The sequence below is a fragment of the Myxocyprinus asiaticus genome, chromosome 35, assembly GCF_019703515.2.
Source record: "Myxocyprinus asiaticus isolate MX2 ecotype Aquarium Trade chromosome 35, UBuf_Myxa_2, whole genome shotgun sequence".
Lineage (NCBI taxonomy): Eukaryota > Metazoa > Chordata > Actinopteri > Cypriniformes > Catostomidae > Myxocyprinus > Myxocyprinus asiaticus.
This window is the reverse complement of record NC_059378.1, coordinates 17136441-17154600: the sequence shown is the minus strand read 5'-3', so window position 1 is coordinate 17154600 and position 18160 is coordinate 17136441. Positions and strand designations below refer to the sequence as shown.

The following is an 18160-nucleotide window of genomic DNA, read 5'->3' as shown; positions in this document are numbered from 1 at the left end:
TTAATAAGAAAGCATTCACAAAATACAGGAAGTGTACAAATAAATGGATATGTCATCAGTCAAAACTAGTATGTCAGTTAAAAGCGTTAAACTGGTATTTGCCAGTAATGTGTGACAAATTTAAATTTTGATAGAATTTTCATTTTTGGGTGAATTTATTAAAGGTGTTAAGAGATCCTGTTAGTTTGTTGACAACGACTGTTTCTATTTTTGTGACCGCAACCCCACAGGGTTATGCTGCAGCACTGGATGATCCTGAATTGATCTATTTGATCCCACCATCTCTGAAAAACAAGAAGGACATTCTTTTTGGCAATCTGCCTGAAATCTACAGGTTTCACCAGAAGTAAGGAAATTGATGAAGTCAGAGGTTTGTAACACAGTAACACATGTGCCAGACCCTCCCCCAGCATGCCCTCGCATACCACAACTGGTTGGGCTAGTTTATTTCTTCTTCTTTTTTTTTCTTCTTCTTCTTTTCTTCTTCTTATTTCCCCATAACAAAAAACCAATAACACTAAGAAAATAGTAATCATATTGCACAATAATGAGGAATAGTTTGAATCACTAACTCAGTATTTTTCGTAAATTCAGTATTTTAAAATTTGCTTAATTCAAATTATATTTATATTATTTTGTTATTTCTCTTAAAACAAGACTTATTATTTTATGTCATTTTGCTTCTGAAGTAAATGTATCTTGTTTGACCAAAAATACAAAAAGAGTAGGAACAAATTTATTTGCATTGTTTTGTGTCTATAGTCAGTGTTGCTAACCCATAGGACTTGTAAGGCCCATTGTTTGGCTGGCCTCATGCTAGCGATTATTGCTCTAAAGTTCATTGTCTTCAATGAGGAGTCAAGTTACAGGGAAGTCCATGGATTTTGACAAGAGCGGGATCTATAGCAACCCCCAGAGCTGTGTAGCGTGCCTATCCCCCACAAGCCATTTCCCAGCACCTGTTTTTATAGACTGTCAATTGGGCACAGATAAACAACACCATAGCATTGCCCGTCACTCCCAGCTTTAGCCTTGTTTTTGTGCTCTTACGATCCCTGAAACATAAGCCTGTCACCACGTCAGTAATGAAAGACTTGAAAAGGCTTTTGTGTTTGTTGTGTTGGTACTGTATGTGGTGTATTGATATGTATGGCAGAGATGAAAGATTTTACAGTTAAGCTTCAGTTATGTGGATTTCATTGAAATTATATCAACAGTCATGTTTTCCATTACTGTAAACATTGACTTTCAGATATTACGTCACCAACACCTCTCTCTCTCTCTCTCTCATTATTCGGCTGTCCTGTTATTTTAATTCTGCCCCTCCCACTCTTTTTCGCCCTCTTTTTTGCGGTTTACACTCCTGTTTAGCTCTCATACACTGGCCCTTGAAAGTATGTAGATAGGTAAACCACACTTTAAAATATGTGAATGTCTTTGCATGATATAACAAAAATGAGACCAAATGGCATTTATTTAGATATGTTTTCAATAATGAAATTATAACATTTTGTCACTTTGTGGAATGTGTCCATAGTTAATGTGATAAACTACAGTTGTGGTTACTCTGCTAGGGCACCTGTGTGAACCTGAGGGTAACTGACTTCAAACATCTCATAAAAATTACCTAGAGACGGTTAAACATTTGCATTAATGGGTTTGGCAGACACTTTTATCAAAAGCGACTTACAGTGCATTCAAGGTATACATTGTATCAAGTTAAAGTTAGTTAAAAGTCGGTTGTTTAAAAAATATGGCTAAAAAGTGAAGTTATGTGAAGAAAATTTGTTTGCAAATGCCACTTGATTAGGTATCTATTTTCTATTGCGCTGACATTTAGACATTTTTAGTGTGAGTTAGAGTTGGCACGGTTAGTTCTCATTTACATAATATTTAAAAAATTGTAGATGCTTTTATCCAAAGCACTTACAAATGAGGAACGTCACAAGCAAATTAATGGTGCACTGAGTGTGACTTACTGTATGTTCCTATAGCTCAGCTGGTAGAGCATGGCACTAGCAATGCCAAGATCATGGGTTTGACTCCCCGGGAACTGACCAAATTTACAGTATATCTGGATGCACTGTCATATCAAGCTGCTTGTACCGTTGGCTTGTTTGGTGAATGATGCCTTTTTTCTTTTCTAATTTCTACACCACTCTTTGTGCAGAACATTTCTCAAAGAGCTGGAAAACTGTGCAGAAAAGCCAGAGTTGGTGGGGATGTGTTTTTTAAAGCGGGTGAGTGACATGATGGATTGAGATTGACGTCGCAGTATGTGAGGCAGATTCCTAACACTGTCTCAATCTGGTGTCTTACAGAAAGAAGAGTTGCAGATCTATGAGAGATATTGTCAGAATAAGCCACGCTCTGAGGCGCTGTGGCGGCAATGTGGGGACAGCTTGTTCTTTCAGGTGAGGCCTATAGCCCTGTTTATGTTAGTTTCATAACTTCCATATGTAATGGTTTTACTTCCCTAGTAAAAACAATACCAGTTCTCTTTTAAATGTATGTACAAAAACTTTTTCAAATCTAAAGTGGATTTTGATGCAGGAATGCCAGAAAAGGCTGGATCACAAGCTTTCGTTAGATGCATACCTGTTAAAGCCTGTGCAGAGAATCACCAAATACCAGCTGATGTTAAAGGCAAGTCCTTCAATCTTATACTGCTTTGTTACACATGTTTGTTTTAAAATAATTGTGGGGACCTACATTATTATTTTCTATTGTTCTAAGCTTATAGACTCCTTTTTAGAAAGTTTTTAGAACTTTTTCCCTTTTCACATATGAAGTCAAACATTATTTAGTCCATCTATGAAGCTGTTTTCGTTGTAGGGACTAAAACGTAGGTCCTCACAAAGTTGGATTTGGTCCACACTAATTTGGTCCCCTCAAAGATAGCAACACCTGTCACACACAGACTTTTTGAGTGTATGCACTAAATTAAAAAAGGAAATTCTCAGCTTTCTAATTATATAATTATTATGTTGGTGTGATAAAGCCAACATACTTTTATTCTACAGACATGGTTTAGGGTTTTTTAAAATCCCTAAAACAAGACCAAAATGATCAACGGTAACTCCTAGACCTTTCAAGTTACATCCAACAAACTCGGCATAGACCTTCAGACTGTTCTGATGGTATACCTCATTCGAAATCGAAGAACGAACGAGTGTGACGTCGTTTCGAACAAAAGCTTGCCATACCGAAGGTGTTTTTGAGTTCGTTTCGATGGTTCATAACAACTCGCAAAATTTCAAGGAAACTTCGTAGCAGCTGCTAAACACCTTTATACTGCCATTGGTCCAAATCATTGGTAGGTGTGACCTTGAGCTCCACCTATTTTGAGACCAACAACTAATTCCTGTAACATTGTTGAGTCAGTTAAGACCAGTCAACATGACCACACAGGCGTTTGAGTTATTAGCGAGCTGGTGCAAACTTACCTACATCTGTATGATTGTTCACGTAAAGACATTTTCCAAGAACACGTTATGTGATTTGTTGTTTAATTAGTCTACAAAAGGAATCAAATCTACTAAAATATTCCCATTCACTCTGAATTCTGTATTCTCCCCATTAACACTTACAGTATTTATACACCCATCTTTGCAGTAGTATCAGTTTCTTCGAAATTACAATAACAGTGTAACCATTGCAGATTAGCGTGTAGCGTGTTAGCACATTAGCACCATGAATGCAGAATGTAAACATTACAAATTACACATTATCTCCTGCATATGTATTACTTTAAATCATCATCAAGTGGTTAGAAAAGCTTCTTTTTCTGATCTCATGTGAATTCTGCTCATAGAATGAGACATGAAGTCATTGATAACACATTTTAATGTCACACTAGTTAAGTTTTTGCATGTTTTGTGCATACTCATATTTAAATGCACCTCTAAACACCTCCCCCAGTGATGTTGCCGGTGTCTGAATGTTCGAAAACAGTATGCTGTTGCTTAGCAGTTTCGAACTTCATTTTGGCTCTGAGCGAAGAACAAAGAAGAACTTCTCCATGAGTATACTGGGGCCTTTAGGGGCTGTGCCACATAAATAGCTCTCCTCACGTGAAGCAAACAGGAGAGGTGACATGAGTCTTAGGAGTGTAAATATACATAGCACATACACATTTTGGGTAAAAGTGTCAGATTTATATTATTTTAAAGTATTTTATATCTCAAGCTCAAACTTTAACCCTACCCCAAAATGAAAAGAAAACATTTATTATTTTTATTAATTGTGAGTTAATATAAATTATTTTTACAAATGAGGACATCACCAAATATCTCTAAATAGAAGTTTTGCCATACTTGGCTCACTTCTTGGAACAATTTTGGTCCCCAGCCTTTAACTAAGTGTGCACACAACCTATAGTTACGAAAAGAGACACTCTTACACACACAAACACACACATTTCTTTAATCTACTATGCATTATACAGGAGATGCTGAAATGCAGTAAGAACTCAGAAGGCACAGCCGAGTTGGAGGAAGCTTTGGCCACCATGCTGGACATCATCAAATCAGTCAATGACTCCATGCATCAGATCGCTATCACAGGCTTTGAGGTTTCTGCACTTAAATTATTTTTAGATATGAAAATGATTTCCAGGTTGAGCAGAAATGTGACAAGAAATGACAAGCAACAAGTAAATGACTTTCCACAAAGTATTCCATAAAGCATTCACTTATCATGTCCTTATATAACATAAATTAATCAGTGCAATGCATCTGAAAATAAGACAGGTTAAGATAAGATAAGATTTTTTGTGTACGTATGTTGTTACGTGCTTTTTGTAATCTGCTTTTGTACGTGTGCTAACGTCATAGATGGAGGGGGGAGAGAGGTGTTTGGAAGGGAGTGAATTGCCCCCCTAATCTTGTGTCTTTTTTATAAATCAACATTAATAAGATTTTAATACTTAATGCCAGTAAATTAGGCATTGGCACCTTCAGTGTTTTTGATGTGATATCAAACCTTTAACCTCTTTAACTCTGAGACATTTTTGGGCTGTTGCCTGCAATTTTTCACTCTCAAATTGAAATACTCACTATTTACACAATTGCCAAATGTTGGTCTAATTTTTCCAGTTATTCGTAAAATAATGTTGTATATGTTTACAACCTTATGATGAATAGAATAAAAAAAAATGTTGTCCTAACTTTGTAAGCATGTAATTCTGTTTTTGTTCACCCAACTCCCTCCCAAAAGTATAATTTTTTTTCCACTAGATGCCAGCAAGAACAAGAAATTTTTTTTTTACCTCTATTGCCTTTCGTCACAAAATGCTGATTTGAAATGTAGGTGGCGCTCTAACATATTTTAGCCCTCATAGATGTGCTCATCTGTGGACATTCAGTCTAATTTTCAGTTTATGCACCACCCCTGTTATCTCGAGCTCTGAGTGGAAGCTCAATCTAGGTGTCTTTAGAAAGCTGATATCCTCCTATTTGCGATGATGTATAACATTTTGTAATCAATAGTATAACATTTTATCATCCGATGATTTGTTTAGCATGCTTTTCCTGCTGGACCGCATATATGAACATTGAATTATTCAAACAGGCAAGCTCACAGACAAGTAAAAAATGGCAAATGTTTTTGAAAACTGTCTAAGGTAAAAGCAGATATAAAGTTATTAGGGGATTACAGCAGCAGTGATTGGCACATAAAAGAGACGTTTGAATTTTATGTCTTACAAATATCTTATTTCACTTTGTGATTCTTTTGGAAATCTTTCAAACAGTGGTAGTAGGGCAACAAAATAAACTATAGAGTCACATTTTTGAAAATGAGAGATTTCATTTGATATATGATTTGTCTATTTAAGTGGAATTTGAAAGACTTTTATATTCATATTCATATTTCTACCACATGACCTTTAGGTGGCGCTGATTTGCAACACGAATGATTTTAGTCCTTATTTTGTTATTTTATGTACATAAATTCAGAAGTGATGGTTACCTATAAAAAGTTTCGATTCTAAGCTTTCAAACAATACCCCATATGCATTTGGAGACTTGAACATTGAAGTGTAAACTTTTTTTGTGACATAGCACCCCTTTTGGACCCTCTGGCTGGTCCGCAGAGTTGAAGAGTTAATGACTGCTCATCAGTGCGTTAATAGTGGACAAGATGCAAAGTTACCGAAATAGGACAGAATATACATGAAATCAATAACATTGAATTACAGCACATAAATAAACACCAGACTGAATGGTAGCGTATAGATATCCAGTTTGTATATTAACAAACACTTAGTAGAACATGTGTGTTTTATGAGCAAATATCAACATTACTGTGATTAACATTTCAAGTTATTACACAATAAATCCAGAGTACTAAAATGTACTTGAAATAGTCCAAATTAAAACAAAACTTTCACTCATACACCTTCCACATGTAAATGTATATAAAAAAAACACATATTTCTCTAACGTAAATGAATCTGAATCTCTTGTTCACCTACGTGACTACGTGACTGGCTAAAAAAATCATTTTTGTGTGTGATTTTGTTTGTGCACATATGCATGTGTCTTTCAGGGCAATATTAATGATTTGGGCAAGCTGCTCATGCAGGGATCCTTCAATATTTGGACAGACCATAAGAAGGGTCACAGTAAAGTGAAGGACTTGGCCCGCTTTAAACCCATGCAGAGGCACCTATTTCTCTACAACAAAATGATTTTGTTCTGCAAGAAACGCGAGGAGACATCTGATGGTCATGAGAAATCCCCCTCCTACAGCTTCAAGCACTCATTAAAGGTGCTACAGAACTCATCACAGCATAAATTTGTGGCCGAAAAGGTTGAAGGTAGCACAATAGTTAACCTGGTTGAACAGCATATGTTTCATATTTACACAATTCTGAAGATATTATCAGCCTTTGAAGTAGCAATTTGGCAACTTACTATTTGCCTTAGGGTGTTCTCTGTCTATAGCAAATATTTAACAAATTATTCTGCCGTTTTATTGACTGAAAATTATGTATGTGTACCTGCAACAACAAAAAGAAATCTCTCTAGAGATGGCCTATCATTTCTATTTAAAGCAGCAATGTATTTAGGATACTGAGCATTGAATATGGGGGAGCAATCCAAAACAATTGAACTTTTTAACAAAATGTATTTGAATAAATATACAGTATATTGTGTTTAATCAGGTAACAACAGGCAACTGATTATTGGTGTGTTTCATTATAGATGAGCTCGGTGGGAATCACAGAAAATGTAAAGGGAGACATCAAGAAGTTTGAAATCTGGTACAATGGCAGAGAGGAAGTATACATCATCCAGGTAAGGCTCAATGTCACAAGATGACTTATAATGAATTGGATGTCAAAATTTTATTTTATTAAAGCACTACATATTTAAAAAAAAAAAAAATCCCCTTTTTCTCCCAATTTGGAATGCCCAATTCCCACTACTTAGTAGGTCCTCGTGGTGGCGCGGTTACTCACCTCAATCCTGGTGGCGGAGGGCAAGTCTCAGTTGCCTCTGCTTCTGCGCATCATATCACGTGGCTCGTTGTGCATGACACCGCGGAGACTCACAGCACAGGAGGCTCATGCTACTCTCCGCGATCCACGCACAACTTACCACGCGCCCCATTGAGAGCGAGAACCCCTAATCATGACCACAAGGAGGTTATCCCATGTGACTCTAACCTCCCTAGCAACCGGGCCAATTTGGTTGCTTAGGAGACCTTGCTGGAGTCACTCAGCACACCCTGGATTCGAACTAGCGACTCCAGGGATGGTAGTCAGCATCAATACTCGCTGAGCTACCCAGGCCACACTACATATTTTTAAAGTCCCTGAGAAGTGCCTTGACGAGTGCACTTCGATTTGGTGTTTAGACGTATTTCTTACTAAAACAGGAAACGGGGGCGGGACATCTCGAATGACTTGTCCTATTTTAAAAAACAGCCAATAGGCTTTAGTTTACAGCCACACACACACATACCCTTTTCCACCACGCTGCACATGTCATAGCTACTTACCGGGGAAACTTGAGAAGCAATCTCAATACCGGCCAGCTTTCCATAGACTTAAGAACTGATCGATGATCTAACTAACAACATGAATCCATATCCATTCATCCCTATGCCCTATTCCCTTCGAAGACAATTACCCTCCACTGTGAGATCTTTAGATAGAAATTGGAAATTCCATTATTGGAAATTCTGTTTGGAATGACCCTACAGCATGAATTGTGCTCTCTTCGAAGTGCCCTGCAAAGGCATGTTAGAACACAGTCAGATGGGTTCTCGTTCTAAAAATCATTTGATTGGACAAGGTTTCTCAACTTCTATGTGACATCATGGATGTTCCGTGGAGTCTTTTTAGCCAGAAGAGAGAGACTACAGATTTTAAAGGTGCACTCAGTAATTTTTTCCTCATTAAAAAAGTTTTACTCCTAAAGAAATTAATTGATATTTTGAAACATATACAGTATATAAAATCATGACCACTCACATGAGATGAAGAGTTCAGTCATATCAGTAACCTTATGAAAGCTGTTTTATTCTACATGATGATGGCCCCCCTCATAGAGGCTGCCATGTTAGAATCACATGACCAAATACTACTCGCCTAATCTCATTAACCACCCGGATATTGGACACTTTTACACTTGGATTAAATTATGGCTGACTGTGAATAGTGAATTTCTACAAAGGCATCTGTAAATAAAAACTATTAATTTTGAATGATGCTGCATCCAAGGCGCTAGGTGTCACTGTAAGTCCAAGTTACTGAGTGCACCTTTAAATTCTTATATCTTCTGAAAACAAATTTGTCAATGTTTAGGAGTACACTAGTACTGTATATAGATGGCCTTTAATCTAATAGATATGGACTAAAAGCAGCAAAACTTTAATTTTGATGTCACTGGGTGGGTGTGTTAAGGATAATACACTACAGTATATATACTGAATATTCACATAAACCATATATTAGCACGAAAAACTACAGTGCACACAAACAACATATTTTGATGTTAGATTGCTGTAGTTATTGGACTGTCACTATAAGGTTATGTTGTTCTTTAATTGAAAAAGCATTTCATTTATGTGTTTGCTTTTTTTTTTACTTGTACTTGTGTTCAATGAGCTTGTATGCTGCCGACCTTTATGTTTTACCTAATGTGTATCATTTTCTGAAATCATCTTTTTGTTATATCTCTCATCCATTTGAGGGAAATTATTGTCCCATATTGTAAAGACTCAGTCATTGTAGCATATGTCTGACTCAGTGTTCCCTTTCAGGCCCCCTCTATGGATGTGAAGAACACGTGGGTGTCAGAGATCCGTAAAGTCTTAACGAGCCAGCTAGAGGCCTTCCGAGGTATTTCTAAGGGCATTTTGCCTCCCAAGACGCCTTAAAACCACTTGGTTCCAGCCTCCACATCCTATAACTCCACCATGAATATCACAATCTAACTTTACATTACCTAGCCTTGAAAACCGTACTACAACATCACAATGAAAAAAAAAATCACCCAAAACAAGCAATCCAATTTAACATATTAAAGGTGCACTCAGTAACTTTTGTCTTTGTGTCATCTTGGACTTACGCTGGCACCTAGTGGCTTGGATGCTGTATCATTTAAAATCAAAAGTTTTCAGTTTCAGATGCCATTGTAGAAATTAAGTATTCACAGTCAGCCATGATTACTTTAAACAATGAGTGAAAGTGTCAAATAACAGGGTGATTACTGAGATTAAGCGAGTAGTATTCGGCCGGCCATATGATTCTGACATGTCAGCACACATGTGCGGACCCTCTTCATGTAGAATAAAACAGCTTTTATAAGGTTACTTATATGACTGGAGTCTTCATTTTAATGTGAGTGGTCATGATTTCCTACATATAATGCAAAATTACAATTCGTGTTAAACTTTTATTAATGAGGAAAAAAATACAGAATGCACATTTAACTTATACACATCCTTGCTTTGTAAAGGGAAAAAAAAGATACCTTACACAATATCTCCTTATATAATTATCCCAAACTTGTAGAACCTCACCCTCCCAAACTTACACATCACCTTGTAAATGTGTCATCACAAAATTGAACATCATCATCCTCTTAATCCCGAACTTATGTCACCCTCTTATCAAACAGTTCCAAACTAACACAACCTCACCCTGTAAACCTAAGTCTCGGTGGCATTTGCCTTTGCATGATGGAAATTGGCATGCAAAGAAAGCGTAGGCGGATGTGAAGCAAATGTGAAACCCACAAAAACGACTTGTTAGACAGCCCCCTTTTTATGCTGCACTTCATAATCTGGTAGAGCAAATTTTATCATCCAAAATTTACATAGCATCACCCTCTGAACTCATTTATCATCCCAAACTCTTACAATATTACCCTGAAAACTCACAATCCTAACTTTAATCATGCACCGTAAAACCTCACTTAAACACAAGTACTCATTCAAGTTCTTCCATACACAGTTCTTATCAGTACATAAAACACTGAATGCATAAACATTGAACAACCTCTGAACCCCCCCTTTCTTCCTCTTCACACAGAAGCCAGTCAGCTTCATCAGAAGATTACAGAAAACATTTACCATGCTCCCATGAGGTAGGCTAATTAGTGAATGCATCTGTGAGAGCGTTTGAATGCATGCGTGTGCCTTTTATAATTTTTCACCATTTTGTTCTACTGACTGGCTGTTGTACGCTTTGTGTTCTTCTCTGACAGAAATATGCGCAAAACAGCTCTTCGGCAGTCTGACTCTTCCAGTCCCGAAACGGGATACAGGCAGGCAGACACAGGCCCAAATCTGCGGCAGAAACGAGGTGAGAGCCCTTTAAAATCCCAAACAGAGAATTCACACTTAAACATCTCACTGAAAAGTGCTATCTACACTTTCTCTAACCAACCATTCAGGGTTATTCATCTTTTAGATTCACAGCAGTCAAAAAGCACTCTGGATTTCTGGTCATTTTGAGTGAAAGAATATTTGAATGCTGTCTTTCTTCCTCTCCTGCTTGTTTTTAAGACTATTTAAGGCATTATCTAGGACATTAATTAGGACATTATCTCTTATCTTGGTGGTAATGGCTGTACAACAAGTAATGGGTAATTGGTTACTGGAAGGCACTTTAATGCTTCTTCCACTTTGGCGAGGTATTTTGAGCGAAAGCCGGGCTATAATGCTATTAACATCTGCCCAAGCATAATGATCATTATTCAAGAAAGGAATTGCTCCCATGCACCTCTGGATATCAAATGGATATCAAGTTAGCCTGATGTGCCTCAAACTAAATTCTGAATATCTTTCAAAGATTCGAGGGCACTAACCTGACAAACTCTGACAAATCCAGTGATTCTTCCTAAAAAGCACTCATTGTATCCACCTGGTTCTTTGTAAACACAACTTTGTTTCCAGGCAGACCCTAAATCTGGGAAGTTGGATGAAGCCAGTCAGTCAGATTAGAGCTTGCCAGATAAAGAAAGTGCTTTCCATTTTTGTGAGCAATTTGCATCAAATTGTCAGTGAATGGGCTGTGGGTGGTCCGTGCCATCTGAGGTTGAGACTTGTGTGTGTGTTGCTGTCTGATTGAAGAGGAGAGGTGGTTTAGCGTGAAGGTTGTTGGGCGATATAGGGATTTTGCTGCTCTGTCAAGTTGCATGTTCTGAGTGTGTAAAGGATTCTGACAGGTGTTTAGTTCCTCTGAGGGTAGATGGCCACACTGTGCTGATCCAACGCTTCTGATGAACCCACCCTGAAGGTAGTGCTGTGTTAAACTACAGCAGAGCATTACGAGTTTCTGACCTGAAGTGGCGGTGTTTTACAGTCATATACGTCTCACCTCACACTCACCTCAATACATGAGGCCTCCAAAACATGCAACATGTCACAATTTGTGTTTTTTCTTCAATGACCGATGCCGACTCTGATTTCTAGAGAGCAGGGTGGGTAATGACCATTAATGCCGATGTATACATGATACAGTTTTAATGACAGCAGTTAAAATGTACAGAAAAATGCATGTTAATTCAGCAAGTGGCATTTAGTTACCTTTTAAATAAAAATTATTATATTGCTTTTTTAATAAAATTTGTGTAATTTGAGTCAGGAAAATATTCATTCATCACACTGGAAATGGAAGGTCAAGTCAAGTGCATCCCTTAATGAGATACATTATATCACAATCTGATTGTTCCATGTGTTCCCTGCTAAAGTCAAACCTATGTTTTTGTTATAGCTTGTGCCATGCTTTGCCAGTTGAGCTACAGGAAAAAAAAATTGATTGATATATAGTTAATTACTACAACTTACACAGAATATTTAAACAAGGGCTGTCAATGATTAAAATGTTTTATTTAATTAATTACATGAGATAATGACGGACATCAATATTTACAGAAAAAGGCCCATAAATAAAAGTAATTAATTATATAATGAATAAATAATTATATTTAATATACAGAATATACAGTATATATATATTAGTGCTGTCAGTCGGTTGAAAATTGTAATCGCGATTAATAGCATAATTTTTTTGTAGTTAATCACGATTAATCGCAGATTTTTTAAGTGCTACAAATTTACACTATATATACTTCTTTTCCTGTCAAAATGCATTAATTTACATCCAGAAAACAAAACAATATATAAAAATACTGTATAATGCTTTATGAACATTTTTCAAACATAAACTTCCACAGTATAAAGATAGAAATGCACTAAAAGAGCGCAATTCAATTAACATTAAACATTTCCCAAAATCTAATTGGGAGGTTGACTAACTGAAATAACTAGTCCCCCCATAGATTGCATTTTTATTGAAGTGGGCATTAAATCTCTTAAACTCTCATCCTCCTCAATATCAATCAGCTGGCAGACTATGGATCTTCACTTTGCTACAGCAGTCGTGCAGCCACATTCAGGATATGCATTAGGGTGTCAATGCCAGCGTCAAGTGCCGCTTTGAACTCCACTTGAAAAGTGTTGCAGACAAAAAGTCTCATTCTGCGTTTTGGTGATAGTTAAGACTTGACGTTCTTCTATGGTAATTAAAATGTGCCTTACATAGGCTGCCAAATACTTGATTTTTATCACAAGTCACATCTGGGCTTGTTTTGTACATCAAAGAGCATTAAGAGGTCATTTCTCCTTAATTTTATCACTGAGACGGAAGCGCTTTTGTTTGTGTGTTGTGAAGTGTGCGTCAGTGTAATGACTCCAGAACAGACACATCGCAAAAGTTCCACCCTTCCAACTAGTGTATATGCTGGTTTATGATGTATTAACAGTAAATGCGTTAATTGCAATTAAAAAAAATTAACGTGTTAAACTTTTTTAATTAATCGCATGCATTACCGTGTTAATTCTGACATATATATAATTCAGATAATTAAAATACATTACATTATTATGGCAGATGAGTAAATTATTAATTAGGCAATACAAAAAGTGATTTTTGAAGGCAATATATTGTTTATTCCCATATTATTTAAGTTTATCATTGGCCTACATTCCACAGTAATCTATTTAGCAATTTAATCCATTAAGTCTTTCCGAGGTAGATGTATTATAAGGGCTTTTCTAAGGACGCATCTATGTACATATGTGTCAGATGGATGCTTTTGGAGCATCTCACTTTGGTTGTGTTGCATCATCAGTGCAGCATTCCCTCTATTTACCTGACACTCTTTACGCTTTTCTACCTGCCGGTATAACCACAGTCCTCTCCTCCTCTCCTCTTATAGCTGACGCTTCAGCCAGCCTTGGCTCAGAGCGCTCTGCTCTTTCTAGAAAGCGCTTCACCTTACAGGGCCTGTCAAACCGCAGGTCTCTCCCCGCAGGTAAAGGCACAACATCACAGCTCATCTCTGTTTGGAATCATCCATCAGCTCATCTTGATGTGTGGCTGTGTCCCTGTGTTCAAATTCGTTGTCATCACTCTCTGTCAGTCTCACAGATCACTTAAGTTATTTGTTCCGATGTGTGCAACTTCTGGAAGAAACGTAGGAACCTCGAACACACTGTCATTGTAGAACTTTTAAATTCTCTAAGGAATCTGAATATATGCAAAGCAGGCAGGCTTCAGCATCTACACAGAAGACAGTGGAAGAGCTGAGATATTCAAGCAAAGCAAATGCCATAATGTAGTGTTTCAGAGAGCTTACACAATGCTCTTGACATTTTCAAAATGGTAATAACATTTGTAATGATGATGTTCTTAAATAATGTTTGCCATTTATTTGTATTGCCTAGAGAGGGCCTACAGATGTCCGCTGTTAAAGTTCCAAAGTTACCGTTAAAGAAAAAGTTCCTTTTGACCTTTGCATACAATGCCCCTTGGTAGAAGTTTTCTATGTACAGTAGATTATGATCATTATGCCACATTGGGACACAATTGACAACTCTTTTGGGTGATGTTTCTGCGGTTTAGAGTAGACTGTTTTGTTCATTCTCTGAAAAAAGTTCAGTGTCAAGAGTTCAGTAAGTTCAGATGAGGCTCCTGGGAAATCTGTCTAACATGGCATAATTACTACCCTCGTCAGCCTGGTGAGAGAACATATGATTTTGAAGTTTAGATGTTTATACATTTAATCTCATAAGGATAGCTATTTTGATGCAGGGTCACAAGGGCAGCCATTTTCTCTTAAGGCATCCATTGTGGGTCTGTGTCACAGGAGAAACAAACAGATTATTTATTTATTTTTTTTTTTTTTGCGAAATGTAACCGAAATCTCCTTTCAAAGTTTTTGTTCTTATTCTAACTGGTAACCATTTGGAAAGGAGGCCACGGAAGGATGGAATGAAAATGCAGTTTCTGCTCAGAACAAACCAAAATGAAAACATTTCGTTTGCAAGACCTGCTGTCACCCTTTGTTCATAAGATGAACTTTTAAAGGGATAGTTCACCCAAAAATTAATTCTCTCATAATTTACTCACCCTCATGCCATTCCAGATGTGTATAACTTTCTTTTTTCTGCTGAACACAAATGAAGATTTTTAGAAGAATGTTTCAGCTCTGTAAGTCCTCACACTGCAAGTGAATGGGTACCAATTTTTAAAGCTCCAAAACCATATAAAGGCAGCATAAAAGTAATCCATAAGACTCCAGTGGTTAAGTCCATATCTTCAGAAGCGATATGATAGGTGTGGGTGAGAAACAGATGAATATTTAAGTCCTATTTTACTTTAAATCTCCATTTTCAATTTCACATTCTTCTTTTGTTTTTGGTGATTCGCATTCTTCATGCATATCACCACATACTGGCCAGGGAGGAGAATTTATAGACCTACAGAGCTGAAATATTCTTCTAAAAATCTCTGTTTATGTTTAGCAGAAGAAAGTCATATGCATCTGGGATAGCATGAGGGTGAGTAAATGATGAGACAATTTTCATTTTTGGGTGAACTGTCCCTTTAAAAAAACAAACTGACTGCCTGACCTTGCTTTTTTGGTTTATTGGATAGTAGAAAAAAAAAAAAAGAAGAAGAAGAGAGACTGAGAATTGGTATCAGGAAATAAAATGAAACTAGAACTTGCATCAAACACATTAGTAATGTGTTGGAGCATGTGCACTAATTACAAAGCCCCAGCTTTGAATGTCAAGTCATTTTTATTTGTATAGCACCTTTCACAACACACATCGTTTCAAAGCAGCTTTACAAACAATCATGCATTAACAGAAAATGAAACCGTAATATCTATAAAGTCTTAGTCATCATTGTGTGGTTTGATTAAATATGATTATGAAGTGTGTATAAACATAAGTAATTAAATAATAATTGTATTTAGAAACCCAGTGAGCAAGCCGAAGGCGACTGTGACAAGGAACACAAAACTCCATAAGATGTTGGTTAATGGAGAGAAATAACCTTAGGAGAAACCAGGCTCACTGTGGGTGCCAGTTCCCCTCTGGCTAACAGCATGCATATAATGCCAATATTACTTATTTATGTGCAGTGCAAGGCATGGTTTAAAATGATTAAACTAAGTAAGTGTTAAGGGCCAGTTTTTAAACAAAGATTTTGTAAGAACTGTAAGATTAATGACTAATGTTTTTGAAGTTCATCCTGGATTAACAGCAAAAGTTCACATAGATGCATTGTCCTTTGTTAGTTGGCTGATGAAGGCTTTTGTTGGCAATTAATTGATAGTCTATGTATTCCATTTTAAGAGTGTAGTCCATCATTAGACCAAGGTGATGCAGGCAGAGATCAGTGAGGTGGATCGCAGTTCAACCGGAGGGTAATTTCAGTGAGGTCTATCCTAAATCCAAGGTTCAGGTAATGACATATGAAGTATCCCATGTCTTAAGGTTGGAGTTGGCATCAGTTCATCCTCTGAGGTCTAAGTAGGACCTAAGTAAAGCAGCCTAATTGTGTGGTGAAAAATAAATTAGGTGTATGACTGTCAAACTGAAGTTCCCTCTACTACTAACAGAGAATACGCACCTAATAAAAGAAGTAAAAGTTCAGGTGTAAGACAGCCTTTTGATAATGTAATCCATCGTTAATGAGTTTTCTTCCCATATCTCCTCAGTCTCTCATACCAACACTTCATCCTGTTTTTCTCTAACATTAGGCTAACTACTAACCCCTTCCTGCTTTTCACTTCAGAATCTACGCCAAAGGAGACAGATATCACACGGCGCTTTTCTTTAGCTTCATCTGTCAGCTCGGCCTCTGCTCAGCGCACTAAAGGTACCAAAACTGCTTGTGGTTTTGCCTGCCTACACGGTCACCTATAAGCACCTTTATTGAGCTATGCTTAGCAGGCAAGAAGTTCTAATATTACTGGAGAGAGCTAGCCATTAGCATCCCTTATTCATCTCAATAGTGGTGCTTAAAGGAGCACTCAGTAAGTTTTTGTTCATGTTGTCGTAGACTCACACTGACACCTAGTGGCTTGGATGCATCATCATTCAAACGCAATAGTTTTTAGTTACAGATGCCAATGTAAAAATTCACAGTCAGCCATTATTTTTTTTGTGGATTTTTTCACCCAATCTTGGAATGCCCAATTCCCAGTGCGCTTTTAAGTCCTCGTGGTGGTGTAGTGATTCGCCTCAATCCGGGTGGCGGAGGATGAATCCCAGTTGCCTCCGCGTCTGAGACCATCAACCTGCGCATCTTATCACATGGCTTGTTGAGCGCGTCGCCACGGAGACATAGCCCGTGTGAAGGCTTCATGCCACCCACCGCGGCATTCGCGCTCAACTCACCACGTGCCCCACCGAGAACGAACCACATTATAGCGACCATGAGGCGGTTACCCCATGTGACTCTACCCACCCTAGCAACCGGGCCAATTTGGTTGCTTAGGAGACCCGGCTGGAGTCACTAAGCACACCCTGGGATTCGAACTAGCGAACTAGCAAACTCCAGGGGTGATAGCCAGCGTCTTTTACCACTGAGCTACCCAGGCCCCCCGCAGTCAGCCATTATTATTAATTTCATCCATGAGTGAGTCCATTAACAGGGCAGGTTACTGAGATTAATCGAGTAGTATTCGGCTGGTCATGTGATTCTAACATGGCAGCCCCCATGAGTGGACCCTCTCCATGTAGAATAAAACAGCTTTTTATTAGGTTATTGATGTGACTGGAGTCTTCATCTCATGTGAGTGGGCATGATTTTATACATATGTTTCAAAATTACAATTCATTTCTTAAGTTGTTCAGCTTTTTTTAATGAGGAAAAACATACTGAGTGCACCTTTAACTTTGCAGTTTCGTCACTGTTATTTTTGAATGGCCGTCAGTGGGTAAAAAGGCTTTTTGTCACCATTTGGTGTAGTTCCGGTATTTACCAGTAGGGGCTAACAGGCACATGATAGCCAGCCGATTCCTGACCCCTTGTTAGCAAGTACAAAGGAGTTGCACCGTGTTTACATTTCAAGCAATGCAACAACAAATTAGAATGCTTGAAATGTCATTATAATCAACACAGCTGACAAAATTGCAAGCATGTGATGTTGCACGCTAGTTTGCATTCTAGTTAGCATAGCTAGTTAGCATTCTATGATGTATTGCTCGCTTGCAGTGCCCTGCTGAAAAATAAAACAGCTAAAACCAGCCTAAGCTGGTTTGCTGGTCTTGACAGCTCTCCTAGCCTGGTCAGGCTGGTCTGTTTGCCATATGTTGGGCACTTATTCACTGGCCAGGCTTG

General features: G+C 37.7%; 1 protein-coding gene across 7 annotated transcripts in view; it reads left to right on the top strand.

The window, feature by feature from the left end:
• Positions 1–18160, top strand: part of mcf2l2 (MCF.2 cell line derived transforming sequence-like 2) — a 105301-nt gene that overhangs the window by 70657 nt on the left and 16484 nt on the right. For 6 of the 7 annotated variants that reach the window (XR_007894701.1, XM_051672116.1, XM_051672118.1 and 3 more), the window contains exons 17-28: positions 231–346; positions 2171–2240; positions 2322–2414; positions 2554–2646; positions 4448–4573; positions 6550–6771; positions 7209–7301; positions 9274–9352; positions 10547–10601; positions 10722–10819; positions 13740–13835; positions 16610–16693. Coding sequence is in view for 6 of the 7 variants with exons in the window: in XM_051672116.1 (XP_051528076.1) it covers positions 231–346; positions 2171–2240; positions 2322–2414; positions 2554–2646; positions 4448–4573; positions 6550–6771; positions 7209–7301; positions 9274–9352; positions 10547–10601; positions 10722–10819; positions 13740–13835; positions 16610–16693 (1225 nt within the window). In the remaining variant the exon portion in view is untranslated. The remainder of the gene's footprint in view (positions 1–230; positions 347–2170; positions 2241–2321; positions 2415–2553; positions 2647–4447; positions 4574–6549; positions 6772–7208; positions 7302–9273; positions 9353–10546; positions 10602–10721; positions 10820–13739; positions 13836–16609; positions 16694–18160) is intronic. The other variant, XM_051672120.1, reaches the window with a different exon arrangement.